The sequence below is a fragment of the Halichoeres trimaculatus genome, unplaced genomic scaffold (genome assembly GCF_033239565.1).
Source record: "Halichoeres trimaculatus isolate MK-OKI-2021-1 unplaced genomic scaffold, fHalTri1.1 fHalTri1_scaffold_12, whole genome shotgun sequence".
NCBI lineage: Eukaryota > Metazoa > Chordata > Actinopteri > Labriformes > Labridae > Halichoeres > Halichoeres trimaculatus.
The window spans coordinates 23,020,117-23,041,863 of record NW_027437190.1 but is presented as its reverse complement, the minus strand read 5'-3'; the positions used below and the strand labels follow the sequence as shown (position 1 = coordinate 23,041,863).

The window sequence follows — 21,747 nt, the reverse complement described above, 5'->3', positions numbered from 1 at the left end:
TCTCTCTCTCTCTCTCTCTCTTCATTGTTAAAGACGTTGAGATAATCAGTCAAACTATGTGAGAAATTGTAGTTCACCACTCGTACGTTCTTGTGGAGGAATTTCTTGGACTTGCTACTTTATTCTAGTACAGAAAAATATTTTTCCAAGACTCCATCCCTACATGGCCAACACAAGCAAAACCTCTGAAATATACATTTAGAGCATCAAACAGAGCATGAAATGGCAACAAGTCACTGTTAGATTAATGCTGCATTCAGACATGAGGGTTTAGCCTGTGGGAAAGTGTAACAGAACATATTCAGTATAGTGTAGTGTGGGTAGGGATACATATAACAACTGAACTCTTTGTAAAACTCTTAAAATATCAGGACCATCTTACAAGCTGGACAACTTTTCAAATCCCCAAATTCCCACCCCTTTCTAGTCCACTGGAGACCACAAATTTCTAACCTGGTTATTTTGACTCTTCGGATATACTGAACATTTTATCCAATGTCAGTATGTTGAAGAAAAACTTTACTCAGCTCTTTTGGAGTGGACAGTGTATTTCAATCCTCTGATTACTATAAAAATGAATCGTTACACAATAGGGCTGTTTCTGAAAACCTGAAAAGCATCTTTGACAATCTGATAGTTTATGATGTGATGGTTTAAGTGAGCTCAATGTTAAATATCAGCAGTAAATTGCAATACAAGTGTCTAATTTATTGACAGATCCAACATTAAAACACAGAATGCACAAGCTACAAATGCCAATTAACATTTAGACTTCCGGGTTTCCTGGGTTTCATTCACCCAACTTAGAGCGTGGTCACACTGGCTATCCAAGCACGACTGCCCCCCTTCAGTGCTGTTTCCCCACTGGAGAGTACGGCCAGCAGTCACCAGGGCAGAACAATTAATGGAATTAAAACTGACATCCCAATGTAATAGAACACTATTTTGAAATTGCAATTAAAAAAAAAGACTTTAATGTAAACAGCATTCCTGAAGGGAATATAGTAACGTACTCGTTTTATCCTTAAAACCAGCAAAAGTCAATATGCTGGTTCTTCTGACAAAAATAATATCACATGTCTACAAGGCTTGAAATTAAATCAATCAATAAATATTTCACTGTGGCTGTAATAGCTGAATAAAGATATGTTATTCGCATTAATTAATGCATCAAATCATGCATCAATTAATCTTATTTCTTCATAACATGTAGGCTTTGCCAACAGGAAAGAATTGTTTATATGTTGACAGTATACTTTGTCGTGTTGGTCATACTATAGAATGATTTATTACTTGTATTTAGTTATTAAAGCAGAAGATAAACGTCCCCTCAAAAAAATGCATGCTAAATCGCAATTGCAATATTGGTCAAAAGAAAAAACAGTTCAATTCAGCCCTAGCAGTCTCACTACTCCAATATGAACCAGACTTTAGTTGTTAGTTGTTAGGGGCCATACAACATGGATCATTTGCGCTGTCTTCGTGCTTGTGCTCGAGCATGAGGTGAACCGTGCTGAAGCCCACCTCTCCGAAGTGTGCGAAAGCAGAGAAGTGAACCGTGCTGAAGCCCACCTCTCCGAAGTGTGCAAAAGCAGAGAAGTGAAACATGCTGAAGATCGGCAGGCTTGCAGTCACACTGGCCAAACAATTTGGACTTTATGGTTGAACTTAAGCATTGTACAGTTTGCCAGTGTGATCGCATCCTTAGTCAATGTTCATCAAGAATTTTAAAAGACATGTCCCTCACCTCATACCGCTTCTACATTTCCAACTTGTAATTTCACCCCACTAAAGACTCTTAACTGAAAGTGAGTCAAAAGAAAACAGATTTTCTTTGTAGACTCATACTTGGGCTGTGCTTATTTAGTGGACTAAACTATTAAAAGTTTTCACCGTTGCTCGTCAGCACTAGGTTAGTTGGTTAAACAGATTATTAGAGTTTCTGTTATTGTCATCCTAAATTGACAGCCATGTTGTCTCCAAGCTGTAGCACAACCCCCCACCACTAGTTGGGGCTGTAGCTCAGGTTCATGGCTACTGCCAAACAGCTGTGATCCTCTATGATGAATTAGATAATAGAGATGAATGTGGACTGTGTCTGGTCAAACTGGCACAAACCACTAGCATAATGAGCCGTACAGGCAGTGGACATTGACTGCTTCTCTGCAGACTCTGGGATCCTGTAATTAGCTGTTTTTTTGTGTTTTTTTTTTTTTTAAATCAAAATGGAGTTGATTTTGACAGTTTCCTTGCCTTTAGGTCAGTCAATTGGTTCAAACTTAAATTTCTGTTGAAAGGAATGAGGAAGCCTTACTTAGAGGTGTCCCAGTCCGATATTGATATTGGATATCGGTCCGATATCAGCAAAAAAAAAGATATCGATATCGTATCGGAATGCATCTAAAATCTCCAATATAAGCACCCCGATATAAGCAGTCCATTCCAGACCCCACTCCTGCTGTTTTTATTTGATTTATTTAGGTTATTTTCTGGGTGTTCTAATTTATTATTTATTTTATTCAATTACTAGTATATTCTTATATTTAATGTTAACATTTCTGCTACCCATTGGTTAATAATAAATGGGTCAGTTTTTCCTCATACCTACTGATACTGACTACTGTTCTTTATTTGAATAATATCACTTAATCAAGCCTTTTCTAAATGAAAGACATACTACAAAATAAGTAATAAAAGTATGCATGTTTAATGCTGATATCGTATCGGATTAATATCGGTATCGGCCAATACTCAATGCTGCAGTATAGGTATCGTATCGGAAGTGAAAATGTAATATCGGGACATCCCTAGCCTTACTGTTTACAGTGAAACTGAGACTTTCCAGAAACAGATAGGCAGGTGCTACTCAGGGAGATGAAACAAGCACAGAAAAAGATAGTTCTTCACCAGTCATGCCTGGAAAGTTGGGCTTTTCTTCCTTTAAGATCACATGTTGGTTTCTCAAATTGCAAAGTGGTCTGTAATCAACATACAAAATGGAATCTTGACTTAAACCTGTTCATCTCTACCAAGTCATCTTCCAGCCAGGAATAGGCAGAGGCACAGACTGCTGTCAGAGGAAAAGCAGTAGCTTCCAAGATTGCTTGACAATGCAGCTGTACTCTTGGAATCAATGAGCTAGTGTTTAAAGAAAGTATAATCAGTATAACAACCAGGGCTCTAACCGTCTCTGGGCTCTCCATCTCAGTTTAGCCTGAAGATGAAGGATCTCTGGTTGAGGCGTCTTGTCCTCTGCACTGCTAACAACTTGAGAAGCCAGAAAGGGCTTGGCATTGAGAGATAACATTTAAGGTTGTCAGTTGTGCTTACATGTACATATCCTTTTAAATAAAAGCTACTTCATCACAACACGATAAGGCAGATGGAGTCCAGGATTGCAATTATTTCTCCACATGGACTGTTTTTCTGAGTGGAGCCAACGCTGGCAAAATGCAAGTGGATGATACTTCTCGGACAACAAACAGAAACCAGAATGCTCATGACACCAAATTTTTCACACTGGCCCTCAGTTTCTGCATCCATCATCAAATCTTTATAAAAAATTAATCTCTCACTTAAACTGGTCAGTTTGACTATTCTAGATTTTTAAACTCCAAATCTTCAGCTGATAAAACTCAAGTTCTTTTAACAATGTGTTTTCTTCTATTTCACTTTGTGGAGGACTTTGAATGCCCCCTAACCAAACGCAGTACAGTCTCTATTTACCGTTAACTTGAGCTTCATGTGCTGTCATCATCACCACAGCCTCCAGTGTCGGCACATTATCAGACATGATGTCGGATTAATCTGGGCTTCATGTGTGTTAGGAAGTACATGAACCATGATGGCTGCCGCTAACAAGAGGCCATCCTTTTGTGTCAGTTTGTGTACATGTGTGTGAGTCAGTGTGTGTGTGTTTGTGTATGTGTGTGGTAAAGCAAGTCAGGCATTTGCATGATTTTTTTTCTCTTTTTATATTATGGTCCCTGGATGAGAAGTGCTTCTGAGATGGAGATATGGTTATTTGACCCGGGGCAACAAGCTGAGAGAAGTAGAAAGACAGACCACAAGAGGGGGAGAAAAAGGGGGAGGTTGTGTGTTTGTGTGTATGTGCATGTGTGTGCGTGTGTGTGTTGTCTTTTTTTTTAACTCCTTCCTCACTTTTCTCTTCACATCCCATCTTTTTCTTTTGCTTGAGGCTCTCTGGATATTCTTTTCCACACTCTCTTCCTGCTTCTTCATGCTCTCTCATCGTCTCTCCTCTCTCTTTAAAGAAGCTCCTCTGCTCCTGTGTCTCTGCCTGTCTCTCTCATTCGTTTAATCTTTCTTTCCTTTGCCCTTCACAGACAAAGAGCCACTGGGTTTCTTCTTCATATTTTCTCTTTTATCCCCCAACTCTGTCTCCTCTCTGCCCCTTATACCTCCCTTCGGTGTAAACCAGCAGACTTCTTACTGTATTCTGCTGCTTTTTTCCCTCCCCTTGCTCCCTCTTGCTATTCTTCCATTGTGTGTTTGCTTTGTGTGTGTGTGTGCACATGCATATGTCTTGGGATGTCTGTGGGTGCCTTTCTCAGCTTCTCCAAGGCCCTTCCCCTCCCTGCCCTCTGTCACTAGAGAGTTGCTCTCTGGCTCTCTGGCATTTCGGTTCAAATTAAATCACAAAGATGAGTCGTCCCTTTTTTTTCCTTTGTTTTTTATTTTTTCTGTCGCTATTTCTTTCTTTCCAAGCCGCCCCCATATCTGCCCCATTTTTTTTTTAGTCTTTCTTCTGTAGGGAGGGAAAATTGGGATGAGTGTTTCCGGAAAGGAGAGGTGTTTTTTGTTATATTTTTTGGTATGGGGTCAGAAAACATCCACAGCTTTTTTTTGTTCACAAATAAACAAGAAACAAACTGCACGCAAAGCCACAAGCTACAAAACCAGCAGCTACAAAAGTCCACAGCATCCGGCTTTTTCTGCTCTCACCTCACACTGTCACACACAGATATACACTCACTGCTTACCATTTACCCACTTTTCTTCCCCATCAGCATCCCTCCATCCCACCATGTGCTCCCTGTTGTCCCCTCAATCTCCTCCCCCTGGTTCTCACGTCTGACAGAGAGTGAATCACAGCCTGCGGGGAGAAAAAGCTGTCCTTTCACTCCATTAGACTGACAGCAGCTCAGATGCTTTTTATCTGCGCACTGATCTTATCATTATTCCAACTGGACTAAATATGAATGTACGCTCTCATGTGTGATGCTGTAGAGATTCTTCATTCTGCCTGTCAGAGGCACACAGAGAAAGAGACACAAGCTTGTAGAGAAAAACATAAACACACGCACACATACTATAAGCACCCTGATAGGGTGTCAGGACCTTTTGTCCACTTGCCATTGTTGCACGAGGAATAATGATGATGGGGCCGAATACATAATTCCTCTGTGTTACAACAGAAAAGACCCTGCTTGTCACTCAGAGCGACACAGGCTTAGAGCCGAGCCTTTTCATCCTCAGAGGCTCTGTACTGTATAATTGGTGAAACTAAACCCCGCTCTACATTTACATCTTGACTCAAGTGACAGTCACATTCACAGCCTTGTCTCCGTGCTGCTCGATTTTCTCCTTCCATGAAGCCATAGCTCACTTTCAAAGCCATTTGTACACCTTCAATGAAGATTTCCTAAATTATGAATTCATCTGCCTGTTTTATTATGCAACAGCTCTTTGAAGTCAGAGGGACGAGTGCTCACAACACTTGTGCAACAGTGATTCATCGCAAATGCTGAAACAAATGCACGGAAAGATCGACAAACCAAGTGCATTATTTGCTTTGATGAAAAAACATTTCATTGTTAGATGTTACATCACTTTGCACTTACTGCCTGTTTTGCTGTGTTTGCCATAACTTGTTCTGTTTTGTGAGGGCATTCATGTTGAATTTGGATTATATGCCTCTGATGTACATCTACATAGAAATACGATACAATGAATGAAATTCAATATCTGTATTTTCAGAACTGACCTTTTTGATCTGGCAGATTCTCGGAGTACTCAGGGAGAGTTGTGTTTTGACAGACAGCACGTCGTATTGAAGCAACACTTCCTTTGTTCACTGTCTTCATTGTGTTTTGTGTCTCTCAAGGTGAAACCAGGACACGTTGTCTGAAAGCAAACAAAACGAGGCATGGGGTAGAATTTTTTATCCAAACATTTTTATGAGACAAAAATAATCGACTCACTGGTAACACGTGCCTGCATTGTGTTCAGTCTCAATTTGTAAACAGTAATGAGCAAAGCGGAAACAGTAAGTGTGGAAAGTATTTGTCGGAGTTGCTAGCATGGATAAAGACTTTTGCAGCAAAAAGAAGATTCCATTGGCCCACATGAATGTAAAATGATCTAAATAGATAAATAGCAATGGAAGTGAAAGATGTTTTCCTTGACAGAAATTATCCCTGGATCATTATATCTTTGTCTGCGACATTTGAAATGTGTTGTGCTCTAGTTCAAGCGGTTTAATTAACTACTGGTCTAATCATTGACTACCTAATTAAAGAGTGGAAAGTCTATTGTGGATAACAAGGACGCAGAGATGACCTACATTACTGGGGTCAGTGGAGAAATGCTTTCACTCCTGGATGCAATACTGTGTGTGTGTGTGTGTGTGTGTGTGTGTGTGTGTGTGTGTGTGTGTGTGTGTGTGTGTGTGTGTGTGTGTGTGTGTGCGTGTGTGTGCGTGTGTGCGTGTGTACTGATCTAGTTAAGAATGAAGATGTCAAACAACAATGAATTTTTCTCATTTGTGAACTTCAGATTGAACACTTACTATCTCTACAGTTTATTTAGCATGTTTTTGGAGATTCCTATGAAGGTAAATTTGGTGCAATACGAATTCAAAGTCACAGAGAAAGATGACCATAAATTTGAGTATGTGTAACTATAAATTTGCATTCACAAATAAAAGTGCTTTAGGAGTTAAGTAGTTGAAGAATTTTTTTTTTGCAGACCTGAAGATATTTTTTTTCTGCAAATAAATTTCAACAGTTACAGGTCTTCAGATTTATTTTTTGCAAGTGCACAAATCCACTGCTGCGAGTGCTCAAATTGCAATTTCTGCACACTCTCACTTTTGCTCCCCTTTGTCTGAGATCTTTGGTGCAAAACAAATCTGAAGTCTCAGTAAAAGATACCCATAAATTTGTTCCATCCATAGAGTGTATAAACAGGTTCCATCCCCGAGTATCACTTTAAATCACCTGATGCTGGCGGAGAAGGGTCTTGTCGGCGGTAGATTCGGTCCGTGTCTACGCGCAAGCGCTCTGACCTGCCAGAGTGGCCCCGCTCTGGTTGGCCAAGGTGGGCCATGCTCCGATTGGTCATAGTAGCCGCCATTCTCCAACAGACCCCCCCTCTGTATCCTGCAGGTGCTCAAATTACTTTTGCACCAAAGATCTCAGACAAACGGGAGCAAAAGTGAGAGCGCGCAGGAATTGAAATTTGAGCACTCGCCGCAGAAAAAAAATATCTTCATGTATGCAAAAAAAAAAATTTCAACTACACAACTCCTAAAGCACTTTTATTTGTGGATGCAATTTTTTTTGTCACACATACGCAAATTTATGGGTATCTTTTACAGAGACTTCAGATTTGTTTTGCACCAAAGATCTCAGACAAAGAGGAGCAAAAGTCAGAGTGTGCAGAAATTGCAATTTGAACACTCGCAGCAGTGGATTTGTGCACTTGCAAAAAATATATCTGAAGACCTGTAACTGTTGACATGTTTTTGCAGAAAAAAAATATCTTCAGGTATGCAAAAAAAAAAATCTTCAACTACACAACTCCTAAAGCACTTTTATTTGTGAATGCAAATTTATAGTTACACATACTCAGATTTATGGTCATCTTTCTCTGTGACTTTGAATTCGTATTGCACCAAATTTACCTTCATAGATTCCAGCATCAGGGCTAATGTCATTTCAGAGTAACCGAAGGTTAACTCAAGGTTTTTGTGATGTCTCATTTTTTTTCTCTCAGTGGGATGAGGTCAGCGTCTTGGACGACCGAGGAAAGCTCATACGAACCTTCGAGGTCTGCAATGTCAACCAAAATCCTCGTCTACAAGACAACTGGCTGGCGACACCCTTCCTTTACCGCCACTCTGCTCCCCGGGTGTTTGTCACGTTGCGTTTCTCAGTGCGTGACTGCGCCAGCCTGCGAACACCCTCCCCGTCATGCCGGGAGACACTCACTCTGTTCTACAAACAGGCCGACTCCCAGAGAGAGCTGGAGAGGACGTGGGCAGCTGAGGTGAGACACAGTAACACCAGAGGAGCCTTGTTGCTTTCTAAGATAGGTTCAAAACACAGACAGCTAACCTCATTAGAACATAAAGGTGAGGTCTGCAGGAATTTTAGATACTTGGAGCACACTCACTAGCCCAGCAACCACCTGTAGTATCGCGTTTCTACATAGGAGAGACTCGAGTGCCACCAGACTTGGCATATTTGCACAAGCTACATACAGGAATTTGACGCATACCTGGTTAGTGAAAAGCCAACTCACTGTCTCCTAGTGCCCAAAATAAGGTGAAAGTTGAGCCAAGCTTCGCCCTCATTTAGGAAAAAAAACTTCATCAGTTTGGCGTTTCCTTCTTCTTATTGTTGTTGAATTTACGGCAGTTTTGACGCTGCTACGCGTATTACTGCCATCCGCTGGACGAATTAGGTGTCACATTCTAGTCTCATAGGTTGTGTCCGAAATCACTCACTCATGCCCTACTCACTACTCACTTTATAGCGAATTAGATGTAGTTGACTAGGGTGACCATATTTTGATTTCCAAAAAGAGGACAACGGCACTGGCCTCGAGGCACAAATTCAGACAGGCTTCTTATATTCTTAATATTTTCACTGCCCCGTGGTCACTCCCGTCTGTGGAAACACCACAGTACTGGATTTTTTTGAGTGCTTCATGAATAACTTCAACAGTGGGGGGTTATTACACCTAGAGATGGGTACCGAATCAGGTACTTCAAAAGGTACCGACCAAATTCTGTAAAAAAGTACCGAGTACTGATTCATGTAAAATCAAAAGGTACCACGTTTGGGTACCTGAACACATCCTTGTGACTGTGAGGAAGTGAAAGAATAGTCGATTTTCCATGATGGACATAAACACAGCATTGCAGGGGTATATACTGAAGGATATATATGTTAACTTGAAAAAAAAAATATAATATTGTTAAAGAAATTGAATATTTTTGTACCACATAACTACAAAAAAGTACCGAAAATTTGTACCGTTGAGTACCGTTACCGATTGCCAGGTACCGGGCATTGGTGCCAGCACTACAATACTTTTTAGCAACGTCAGAGTCAGGAAATGTCTTTTTAGCAAGGCACTGGTGCAATCCATGGACCTGTAGCTGTTGTGGTGTTTTACAGTATGAAATGCCAAACATGCCCTGTCATGTCATGTTTTTCGGTGTCCATGTGAGCTTTGAGATCTCCAGCACCTTTATTGGACACTGAGACAGCTTTGCACACGGTTCACTCCGCCTCCCACTTGTCCCGACCGGGACGGTATGTCGGAAATTTTTTTTTTGCAGTTCATCTGTGAAGCTGCACTTACGCTTAGGCATCTTCCGTGCAATACAGCTCCGCTGTCTAAACAGCCCCGTCTTCTCCGCTCTCCGTCTATGTCTCTCTCTCTCGCCTTCTCTCTGACCCTCTCTCTATGCGTGTGTGCACGCGCAGAGCAGACCTGCCCACAAGGCAGCCTCTCGGTAAGTGATGCGCATGATAGTACTGTTTGCAAGCGCCGGTCAATTTACGGACGCGCGTAATGGTCCTATGAAAATCAGTGAACACCGGACATTTTCGTGAATTTATTAAACCCGCCCGGACACCCCGGACAGGACGTAAAAAGTGGACATGTCCGGGCAAAAGAGGACGCTTGGTCACCCTATAGTTGACTATATAGTCCACTCAATTAGCTAAATTAAAACAACATTTAGGACACTACTCACTCATTCGCCAGCCGCTGACAGTGATGTATTTACTCTCGCGTCGCTCACGGACGGCTGGGGATTTACATTAAGATCTTTTCTTAAAAACTGCAAAACATTATTTATTTTAGTGATACCTAATATTATATTTAGCTTTTTTTCTGCAACAGCCAAATATAATAGAAACATTTATTACACGTTATTTTTAAATAAATAAACCATTTGCGCGGAACTTATGCTGTGTTTAAGAATTACAAGGTCCAGTGAATGCATCACCCGCGTGGAACGGTTTAACGGCTAACGTTCGTGCTGTTTGTTTCTTAGCTCAAAGTTGTGAGAAGGGCTCCGAAAGTTAAACAGGGAGCTAAGTGTTATTCTCTGACAGTTTTTAATGTTGTTTCATGCTATTAGTAATAATTTAACATGTAATCAGCCATTTCTTCCGTTTGAACCGAAATGCATGATGGTACATATTGCTCATATAGTGAGCATCGCTAATACACTACTTTTCAAAATACATTTAGGGATACATTGAGTGGACTATATAGTGAATGACCATGTTCACTAAGATTTCGGACAGCACTACAAAATGGCGTATTCACTAGTGCACTATATAGTGAATATGGAGTGATTTCGGACACAGCCATATTCTCTCGTTTTCGCAGGAACTGTAAAATTGCTACCATAATCTGCTGGTGGTTTTCATGGAGGCTAAATAGAGATTTATCAGAGAATGAATTTAATCCCAAGTCTGAAGCTGTTTTAAACAATTCTCTTCTCTCATTTGCGTTTCCTTTTACTTTGGTTGTGTTTTATGTCCTCCGTGCTACGTCCGTTGTCGTAGCTGCTCTGATTAGCTTCCACTCGCGATCATCAGCACGCAAAGTGACTTGCGCACTGGGCGCTCTGTGATTGGGTGATCTCTGCCCAGAAACGTCCCAATCAAGTGGCAAACTTTGGCAGGTTATAAGACAATGCAGAAGTGTAATAATCTGCTGTTTCTCCAGTGTCTGCTTGAGGCTGGCTCCAGAAGTATAAGAAGTCACATACACTACAAGCCGAGAAGAAAAGGTTTTCAAAGCAGAAATTAACCTATGTACATCCTGGTTCAAAAAATGTCTCCCGTCTAAATTGCTAATTTTACTATTAGCGCACACTGTACGGGGGTAAACATTTTTCCAACTCTGCGGCTCAGAGAACGTTAAGATTGCTAGCTTGCCCAATCAGAGGCACAGCTCAGGTCACATGACTGTATGAGAATGAAGCACATGAATGAAGCACATTGGCTATAGCGGCCATATTGGTAGTGGCAATGGCTTCGCCTACAGCCATAGGGCACCGGACGTCAGGTGACCCTCAGCAGTGCCTCTTATTGGGGGAGCTCGCGATCTTAATATCATCTAAACAGCCGCGTTAGAAAAAAAATTCCCCCCCACCGTACAGTGGGAGCCAGTAGTAAAATTAGCGACTCAGACAGGAGACGTTTTTTGAACCAGGCTGCAAATGGGTTAATTTCTGCTTTGAAAATGGCTTTTTTTGGCTTGGTGTGTATGTGACTTCCGCTACTTCCGGAGCCAGCCTCAAGCGAACACTCCAGGAACAGCAGATTTTAGCACTTCCGCATTGTCTCGAATTCTCAGACCAGAGGTTGCCGCTTGGCTAAGCCCTTGCCACTTCCAATATGGCTGCGATTCCCGATTTGCTTTATTTTACATTTCAGAAACGGATGGGGGACGTCAAGGAGACTAAGTCCATGTTTTGTACAGTCTATGGTCCCAAGACAACCAAAACATCAACATATAGGCAGAGGAAAGGGTTTAGGTAGACAGGGGCACTGATACACATGAATAGGGGCCTGTTGGAGACAATTATGCAGGATTATTTCTATGAAAAAAAAGGGAGTGCTGGTTCTCATTTTTTTGAGTAAGTGAAAACCAGTGATACTTGCATCTATAACTGAACTAGCTAACTGCAAAACTAGCAATAGTTTGCACATATACAGAATCCCACAACAGATTGAAGAATGGGGTCGGATAGGGTATTATAATAAGTTTATTTCATCAATATGTCTGCGCAAAAGGTCAAATTAATTACACCGAATGCACCAACAACAACGAATTTAGCACCCTTAAATGCTGTCAGATACCTTCAGGGACATAACTATGCAAAACTAACTCATTTAATCACATTCAACCTACACACCTTTTATTTTTATTCGCAAACTTTGAACTTGACTTACCACAGGTGGATTCACTGTTACTGAAGACATATCTTAAGTTTTAAACCGGCTGTCCTCATTGACACTGAATCAGTAAATGAAAAGGTTGATTGTAAATTCAAAATGTTCAGCAGCTAAGACTGATTTACTGTGCGTGTGATTATGACTAAATTTAATGAGGATAATATCATTTTCATTCTTCTTTTTTTCATCACTGCTTGAGACAGACAACCTTCAGACAAAGTCAAACAGACATTATAGTTTTATGGATGCTTCACTCATGTTACAGCAAAACAGAAAAGCCCCCTCATCATCTGAGGTTTTATGATTCTTATTCACCCTGGTTACTTTTTGTTTTCCATGCAAAACACTTGAAATTGAAAGTCGTTTGTTCGTGCTGCAGTGAGGCATACAGATGTTAGCAAAAACGTGCCTCTTTGTTCTCTAGAAACTTTGTCAAAACAGCCCCACTAATTACATATTTATGACAGAGAAAAACTCATTGCAAAACATTCTCCAAAACTCATCTGTTGTCAGTGAAGCAGTTAACTTCTTTTTAAGTCACTGACACTGACTGACCTCAGATGTCTAGCTTATTAATGCAGTTTAGCTTGAGTTTTTCTTTTCCGGAACATTTGAGCTGCTCACTGTGAGCTACATGTGCAGCCACTGGAGTTGAGCCTAGAGGGGGATATGTGGTATTTGTATATATGAACACACTTCTCCTTAGGGATGCGCGATGTTGTTTAAAAATGCAAATCAAAGCCTGATGAGGAATCAGAGGAGAATCACAGGAGAGCAGGACGCACTGCAGCGCTGAGAGTCTTTGCAGGGACTTGAGCACGATCCCCCGCTGGGTCCTGCATACATCACAGTCAACGTTTACTCCACTCACGAAGCTATTTTATAAAATACATGTTCTGTGGAAACTACAAAAACACTCTGAGCTTGTCTTTTATCTATTCCCCCCTCTGTCTTATTTCATTTATTTCTTATTGCTCTGTTTTTTACAACCTTTTTCACATCTTTCAGCCAACTTGTTTTGTTATCCGTTATTTCCCTCATGTTTGCTTAAGCTCCCCATTCAGTCTTTTCACTCTTGGTTACAAATGAGCTTTCTTTTTAATGTCCTCTGGTTTCTTGCAGCCATCCTCCGGAGAGAAGGAAACCAGGGAGGGCTGGGTAAAGATTGACACCATTGCAGCTGATAAAAGCTTTTCAAAAGTGGAGCCCAGTTCACCTCACCAGTATCAACCCAACAGATACAGCCGGATCAACATCAAGACCCGCAGCTTCGCTCCTCTCACACGGAAAGGGTAATCACAGCTGTGTCATATTTTACTGACGTTGTTCAAAGGAAGTCTTTACTCTTAAAACTCTGGATTTTCTCCACATTAACTTGTGACCCTTGTTTCAGATTTGTCTTGGCCATTGTCGACAGTGGAGCTTGTGTTTCCCTCATGGGCGTCTCAATCTTCTACCGCCGCTGCCCAGCCACCAGCCTCTACTTGGCATCCTACCCACCGACTCCCTCCGGGGCTGAGCCAACAGCCTTAGTGCCCGTGAGCGGGACATGTGTCCCCAACAGTAAAGCACAGGGCGGCCCGCCCCCTCGTATGCACTGCAACGCTGAAGGGGAATGGATGGTTCCTGTGGGAGGATGTGTCTGTGATGAAGGCTTTGAGCAGAACCTAAATGGATCTGCCTGTCTGGGTGAGTCTGAGGTCATGTGATCGTCTGTTTCCTGCTGAGGTGGATAATCTCTGCAGTGTGTCCATTTAATTTCTCATGTGTAGAAGCAAAGCACTCCTGCAATTTGGTAATGCACATCTATAAATTTGTGTGACGTGTGAGAGACATATAAAAAATGAATGGTCGGCTCCAAAAATATTGGCTCCTACACTTCCATTAATGAAAGTAGATACTGTTTTTATTCATTTGTTTTATTAGACCTTCACTGTGAGGCCTCATGTCTCTAACACTCAGTCAGTATTGAAGGTTTTCTATTACAAGGTTATTGTCTGCTCAGGCAGGGACACCCATGATAGAGAGAGAGAGTTACAGGGTATTTTAATTATTTTAAAGACATGAATAGAGCTGTTTCAAAAAGTGTCACCAAAATGAGATTTGAGCATTTGGTTTAATCCTGGACTCTGTTGCAAAATTAATGTTCAGTCTATTTTCAGAGCTATCATTTCCAGCTGCATTTTACAAACAGTCTTACTGAGCTCATCTGTATCTTGACTCTTTAACTATAAAAACAACATTTCAGCCTTGAGTTAAGATTTTAATCAGTGATTACAGACAATATGTAAACCTTTTACCTTTGCTGGAGTAGTGTTTCTGACTCATATTACAGCCTCATAATCTTATCTCTCTTTAAATGACTTTTATCCTTTAAATATAAAACATGACTGTTCAGGAAATCTCCATCCATCCATTATCTCCATGGCTTTTCCCATTTCGGGGTCACAGGGGACCGGAGGCTACCCCCAGCTGTCATTTGGTTAGTGGCTGGGAACACCCTGAACAGGATGCCAGTCCTTCACAGGGATAACACATAAAGACAAACAACCCCTCTCCCACACACACACTCACACCTAAGGGCAATTTAGTGTCCCCACTTAACCTGACAAGCAGATCTTTGGACTGTGGGAGGAAGCAGGAGTTTCCAGGGAAAACCCACGCATTATGCAAGCTCAATGCAGGCACCTGCCTGACTGGAGAGTCAAGCCAGAAACCATCCTGTTGATCAGTAACAGTTTACTAACACTTTATAAAGAGACAGTGCGGACAGAGTCAGCTCTTCTGACTGCAACTCAAAGATCAGCTAATCAGATGTACAATGAACGAGCGACTGATACATTTGAAATTTTTTAATATTTTTGTACCACAAGAGCTTTGAGTGTCCATGACAAAGTCAAACTTTAGGCTGGTCTCATCTTTTCATTTCTTGACCGATAGGAGCTGATATTGTCCTGATGCATTGTTTGATGAATAGAGCAGAGAGGAATGAGGGCAGACGGGCCGAGTAGGGATGAGACAAACATGGGAGAGACTGTTTTTTATCAAAGTGTTGGATTTGTGGCTATGTAGTGATGCAATGTTTGCACATATCGTCAGTGATGGATAGAGCTTTACAGATCGTCATGCAGGAATACAGAGCTGCTGACGGGAGATTAGAGGAACGGAGCAGAGAGTAGCAGGGTCAGCATTTGCATAAAACCGGTCAAAAGCATTCTCCCCTCTCAAAGTGGGTGTAAATGGGGGAGAAAAAAAAGGAGCACAAAAATTTGATAGATGCCCAGACGGACAGGAAGAGGAGGAAGCGGGAGAGAGGAGGAGAGAGGGAGAGTCATAGTGGGAGGGATGTGACACATTTAGGTCATGGCGATGTAATGGCCACTCGTCTGTGAACAAGTGACAGGAACCGCAGGGGGAGAGTGGCGGAGTAGAGGGAAACCAGGGAGAGAGAAAGATAGGAGGATGCCAGTTAATGACTTTAAGGACTGAGCAGGCAAAAAAAATCAGTGTGTGAAGGGGACAGAGTGGACTGAAGTGTGTCTCTCTCTGCGTGAGTGTGTGAGTATCTTGTTTTGAAGCTGATGTGTGTACTTAACTTGTGTTTTTGGACGATAGAGGAAAAATTGAGTCCACCAGGAATTTCTGCAGCCATAATTGCTCAACTCCCTTGCATGGGGGCCCTCAAAGTCTAACTCCAACTCAATTAATCCTCCAGCCCTGCCAAGTCAGCTGTGAAATGTGTTCATGCTCTTTTGCTTTAAATCTGCACTCAGCCCACCACTTGTGTTTGTCTGCATTTGATTGATATTTACTGACAAATCACCCCTTGAAACTGCTGAAAGGCTTCCACGTACTCTCCACGAACGCAGAGCTGCCCACGCTGCACCAGCTTTTTGTTCCTGCTCTCATATGATTGTGTTTTTTGTTGATCACTTCACTGACTAATGATGTGCACTGGCATCATCGCAATTGTTGTCCTTGCAGGCTCCCTGGGAATGTGGAGAAAAGAGGCAGATGGTTAACTGGCAGTGCAGTCGTGGAGGATTATTAACAGTAGCCGATTCCTTGTTTCTCAGCAGAAAGTGGAGCACTAAGCTTTCTTTAACAATCAGAAGTTGAACGTTCTGTTCTTCTTTGAATTATGCACCAAGGACATTTATTAATAACACATGGAAAGAAAATGATGGGCTGCGCTGAACTTGTGCATTAGTTGGAAACTATAATTAAGAACACATTTTGCAAATCAGTCATTGTTTCTTTGCTGCCTGCACTTAATACATCTGAAAAAGAAACTAAATATCAAAAAGTTATCTGACATTTATTTCCACCTACTGCAAGCCCACCTGCATCCTCTTAACTCAGCAGCCTCACAGTTTATATTAAAATAACTGTACTTCCTTCCCTTTATTTGCAACCAATTTGCGGTTAAAGTGAATCTCTGCAGTGTAAACAACTGCTTTTAATATCCATGTGAGAATACCACAGCCCATGCAGCCTTACCCCCTCAAGCAAGACATCATTTTCAGAGACAAATAAGGGACTCCCTCCTCCTTCTCCTCTTCCTCTCAAGTGAAAATGAATTTCAGCACTAAATTATTGCCTTTAACTACTCTCAGCTTTAATAGCTTTCTATTTAAAGATTTAAGAGTCCATACGATATCCATAATGTATTACATTAAGGGGCGAAAGTGGATAATTATGCCGAGGTCTTTGGACTGAAAAGAAAATAATGTGCAGAAAATTAGTATGTTGTTTCTCTTTTCACGACACCATCGTTTTTTGAGTTTGACACATTCGTTAAGATGACCTCCTTTTACCAGTGTTCTCTGTGATGCTGGCTCCACATGTTGTAAATGCAGGTTTTCTCTGTTGGCCTGCAATTTGGTTGAGACAGAAATATCTCAAAAAAACAATCTGATGAAGTGCAATGACATTTTATTCAGACGTCTCTTGTTTCCAGCTGATGAGTCCTATTGATTCAGTGCCCTCAAAATTTTCCTGCAGTGAGAGCTTGCTGAGATGTTTCTGAGGGTAACCTCTCAACAACTGTAGAATGAATGGAGTGAAACTTGGTGCAGACATTCATTGGTCCTAATAGATGGACACTTTTTTTTCTGTCACCATCATCACACAGGAGAACTCAAGAATTTTAACACCTACTACTGATGAAATATTTGTGCTTTCACTGAGTCGGCTCATTAGGAAGAAAATATTTTATCAATCTCATATATATTTTACATGCTTGGTTCTGGCTGCTCAGTGCTCCACAGCACATAGTTGCTGTGCAAGAAGCTATAATTACAGAATCCTGCAGACGCACTGTAAACATAACAACCTGCATTACAAGTCTGGTTAATTCAGCATCAATTTCTTTACAGTGGTAACAAAAGAAAAAAAGACAAAAACATTAGAGAAAAGGCATGAAAGGTTAATGACAGAACCACCGTAGATGGCAGAAAAATCAACAAATCTGGAGATTCTTTTTCAATGTTGGGAATAACCAGTAATGTTTTATTTTCAGAGTTAGCCATTGTGTTAATGGTGAGTGTTTTGGGGTTACAATATAGGTTCAATACCTACACTACAAAAGCTGAAATCTGAACAAGTGTTTGTCTGATTTGTAGTAAAATTATCTCACTAGACTTAATAAAAGCCTTGTTTACTAACAAGACCAATAGAAATGTGTCATTTAAAGATATTAAAGACAAAAACAACACCTGGATTGTTTGTTGAGGGTAAAAAAATGCCAGTGGTGTATAAGAATATACTTTTCATTTTTCTTGAAATCAGAATGCGGTCTCAATTTAAAAAACAAAATCTATAGTAAACTGAAGTATTTTTATGACCTCACTGACAGATTTTGTTTTACTTTTAACAAGGAATTCAGGCATATTTTTGTCTTTTAACCAAACAGAGCCTAGCCAATTAGCATATTAAGTTTTGATGCATTCGATTTTGAACCGTATAAGATTGATTGATTGTTTGCTTGTAAAATCTGGGGGTTGCACTTTTATATTGCTTTTTCAACATGTCCAAGAGGGCAAACAGCAAAAACATTCAGATCCAGACCACGGTTCTCCACACCGCTTCATATGTTGAATGTATGTTATCGTGTTTTTTAGATTTACATTTCTTGGAGATAAAGCCATGAAATTGAGCAAAATTTCCATTTTTCTATGGTATATCGCCCTTTTTTAGCAATTTATTTTTTTAAGTCTGGACACAAGTCTAAACATTTGATTTAAGTTTGAATACATTGATTGTAATGATGAATAGCAAAAGTTTTACCCCAAAAAATGACACTACAGCATGTAAACATGGATTATCCTTAAAGGTGCTGTGAGGAATTTCTAAATAGTCTTGAAAAAGTCTCCCTTCTAGATATGCCTGATTGTAATCCACACTTTAAAATGAGATTAGCAGCGCCAATATTAATGGTAACAGGTTATTTTAAAATGCTACTTCTTAGCTTCCCAATCAGAGTGGGCAGAGCAGGACCAGATTGATTTACGTCATGCCTACCAGCTGATGAAGTTTAGTAGTGAGAAGAGAGAGCTGTGTTTTTCTCTGCTGAAAAAGATTTCTGTGATTGATTTTTCAGTGATGATGGACACAGGGGCCTAACTGTCAGACAGAAAACGGACAGAAAACCAGAAAAAAACTAAACAAGAGTAATACTGCCCGAGCTAAAGACTAAAAGGGCTAAACGGTTTGTGATGATATCCATTCCAACCCACATGCAGCAGTTACTCTGCAGTGGTCTGTTCAAAATTGAGAGTCTATCAATATGATGTCTGCATACAGCCAGCTACCACGTTTGTTTGATGTTTTCGTCTTGTCTTTCAAACCGTAGCGCTACGTAAGTTGATAAATACCTTCCCTCAGCGTGTTTTATCCAGTAAAAAATTGTCTTGAACAAAGAAAATTTGTTTCCATCTGATCTCTGTGTAATTCCAAAACAAACACACACCTCACTTAAAGTAATTAACGACAGATTTTGGGCCAAATGAGGCAGTCCAATTAAAACAGATCCTCTACATAGCATCTTTAAACAAACATTTTTTGTCTAGTGAATGAGGCACTAAGTTTGTTAAGACATTTTTTGCTAGGAATCAGACATACAAATTGGATAAAAATTGGGTCAGTTTTCTGCAGTGTAGAATCTCAGCTCATCTTTTGGTCAGGACTGGGCCTGTTGTGACTTTGGCCTCAAATCAAAGCTGAGATTTTGATCCAGATTTTGCATTGTCATGATTTTCATGCTTGTTGAGCTGAAAAGGACCAAATTAAATATATGTTGTAGAAAGTTGTTGTCTTGGGCCTTTAGAGCACATTAATACAGCTTGTAGAGTGTTTTTAATGACACTTTTTTCCCACTGTACCAAGAAAAGAGCCCCTGAGTTTGTAGTGAAAATGACAACTTGACAGCGAGAAGTCTGTGAAACCCCACAGTGCTGTTAATGTACTGCAAGTGTGAGGTCTTATTATTCTAGTTACTCAGACTCACCATTGCACCATTTGGACTGATGATAAATTAATTAGCTGAGTGAAACATCAAACACTTAGACAAACACAACCTCAATTATTTACAGTGCTGTTTAATCACAAGCAAGTCTCAAAGAACATTCAGCGTCGACATGAGCGCTGACATTCAAAGCTCAGTGTGGGGCTCGTCTTCACTCGTTTGAAAAACGATAAGGACAGGGGCGGAAGACAAACAGCAGCTGTCTGCTGTTGTTTTATTTTTCTAGGCAAACAGCAGGAAGCTTTTCTTTGCTGACATTTGCCTCCCACGAGGGAGACAGAGAGGGAGAGGTCACAGGAAACATGACTGAGCATGAGACACAATTACACCTGTTCAGCCAAACATGAAACGCTCTTTTAGTTTTTGGGTTTCCCGGGTGAGCTGGTTTCAAGCTGGCTCAGGAAACCTTCGAGTCCTTCCAAACACTAAGCCACAGCCACTGTCGAGGATTTGGGACAAGAGATTAGCGCTGACTGCTCAGATGAGCTGTAATTTAATTTGAACCCATGTTAGTATCTTGGTGGTTTGCGTCTGTCAGTGAAATATTCAGCTTGTCAAATTGTCCTGATTTGTCACCCAGAGCAAATGAACCTAAAGCAAACAAAACCACCGAAGAATCCTGAGTTTTGTTTTGAAGGGAAAGAAGAACATTTAGCCACAGGGAGAAAACTACAAGTGTGACATTATTCTGAGTGTGATGGGTGACTGTGCACCGCTCTCAAACATGACACACTTCTCACAAACAGCCTGAATAACTGCCTCAGAGCAAGAAAGGGTTTGTTTCATTTTATGCTTTCAGATAAAACCCTTTCAGTCATGCTTCTTGCCTCATTGCTGTGTCCCACATTGATATGTCAAGCGGAAACATATTGGCAGTGTTGACATTCATCTACTTTACCATCCTATTAATGAAGGTCAAGCTTTAAGCAAAACACAGTTCAATGAAATGATCGATGAGATGCAGTATTGACTTGTTGGCTGCACTGACGGTGTTGTTTGGGAGGAGTCAGACAGTGAGGATAAATGAACTCGATCACACTCGGCCGTATCACATGAGTGGTCTGCGTCGATGCTGCTGAGCATCCTGGATTACCAGAGAAAGGTTGTGTTTTTAAAATACTTTTTAAAATCTAATTTTACTGATGAAACAAACTGAAATCAAAACTGAAAACTAAACATGACCTCCAAAAGCAAACAAAGTGAGCATCAGCTGTCTGAAGAGTCAGCTCAGAGATGCTTCACCAGAAAACACTATTCTTACCCAAGAACCAAGTTTCAAACAAAAAGTTTCTCACAGATGTTTTGACTTTTAAGATAATACTTGATTAATTTACAGCTGCTGATGCTTTTATGACAGCTTAAGTCAAGGGCTTCCTCAAGTGTTTTTATGATGAGCCAACAAACAACCAGAACTATCACCTTCCTTGCTTCCTCTGTGTTTTTCTGCACCTCTGCTGCATTGAGCGCTGATACTCCCTGGGTGTATTTTTTCTATAAACAATGATAAAGGGAAGCTGAGTACACTTGTGTTTGAAGTGTCTTTAATAGAAAATCAACGTGATGCAAAGCTTGTTTTCCAGTGAAGGGGTGAAGCATCTCCTCCTCCTGAGACAACAAAGACTGATTCTCACAGGATAATTACAGCGAGCTCAGAAGAAGTGTCGGGTTTATTTGAACACAGCTGATATCAGCCTTCAAAGTCACTGTCATAACTGTCATGTACTTGTCATAACTAAACTCTGGGATGTGTTGATCGATGGTTGGCAGTCCTACTCTGATATTTTTGCCTTGGTTAAGTTGCTGCTTAAGTTGCTCCTTATGTTGATTATCTCCTTATCCTAAGATATTACAGCTCTTTTTATTGAGGTTACTCTAAAATACACCCTTAACCTCAAGATAATAGGCTTCTTTGCTTTTGTATATGATTAATGCAATTATAATTCATGCTTGAACAAAAGCTAAATTCCAAACCACAGCACAAGAAAACAA

The 21,747-nt window shown here is 40.7% G+C and overlaps 1 protein-coding gene and 1 long non-coding RNA gene across 2 annotated transcripts in view; one reads left to right on the top strand and one right to left on the bottom strand.

Moving 5' to 3' along the window:
- The window catches only part of ephb6 (eph receptor B6), a 50,058-nt gene that overhangs the window by 15,078 nt on the left and 13,233 nt on the right, over window positions 1-21,747 (top strand). The window contains exons 3-5 of the mRNA XM_074684340.1: window positions 8,020-8,292; window positions 13,356-13,525; window positions 13,627-13,922. Of these exons, the coding sequence (XP_074540441.1) occupies window positions 8,020-8,292; window positions 13,356-13,525; window positions 13,627-13,922 (739 nt within the window). The remainder of the gene's footprint in view (window positions 1-8,019; window positions 8,293-13,355; window positions 13,526-13,626; window positions 13,923-21,747) is intronic.
- Window positions 5,062-8,634, bottom strand: LOC141801339 (uncharacterized). Its single transcript, XR_012599386.1, has 3 exons — window positions 8,524-8,634; window positions 6,008-6,147; window positions 5,062-5,116 (listed from the first exon to the last, which is right to left on the bottom strand). It is a non-coding gene; the product is annotated as an uncharacterized LOC141801339 (long non-coding RNA).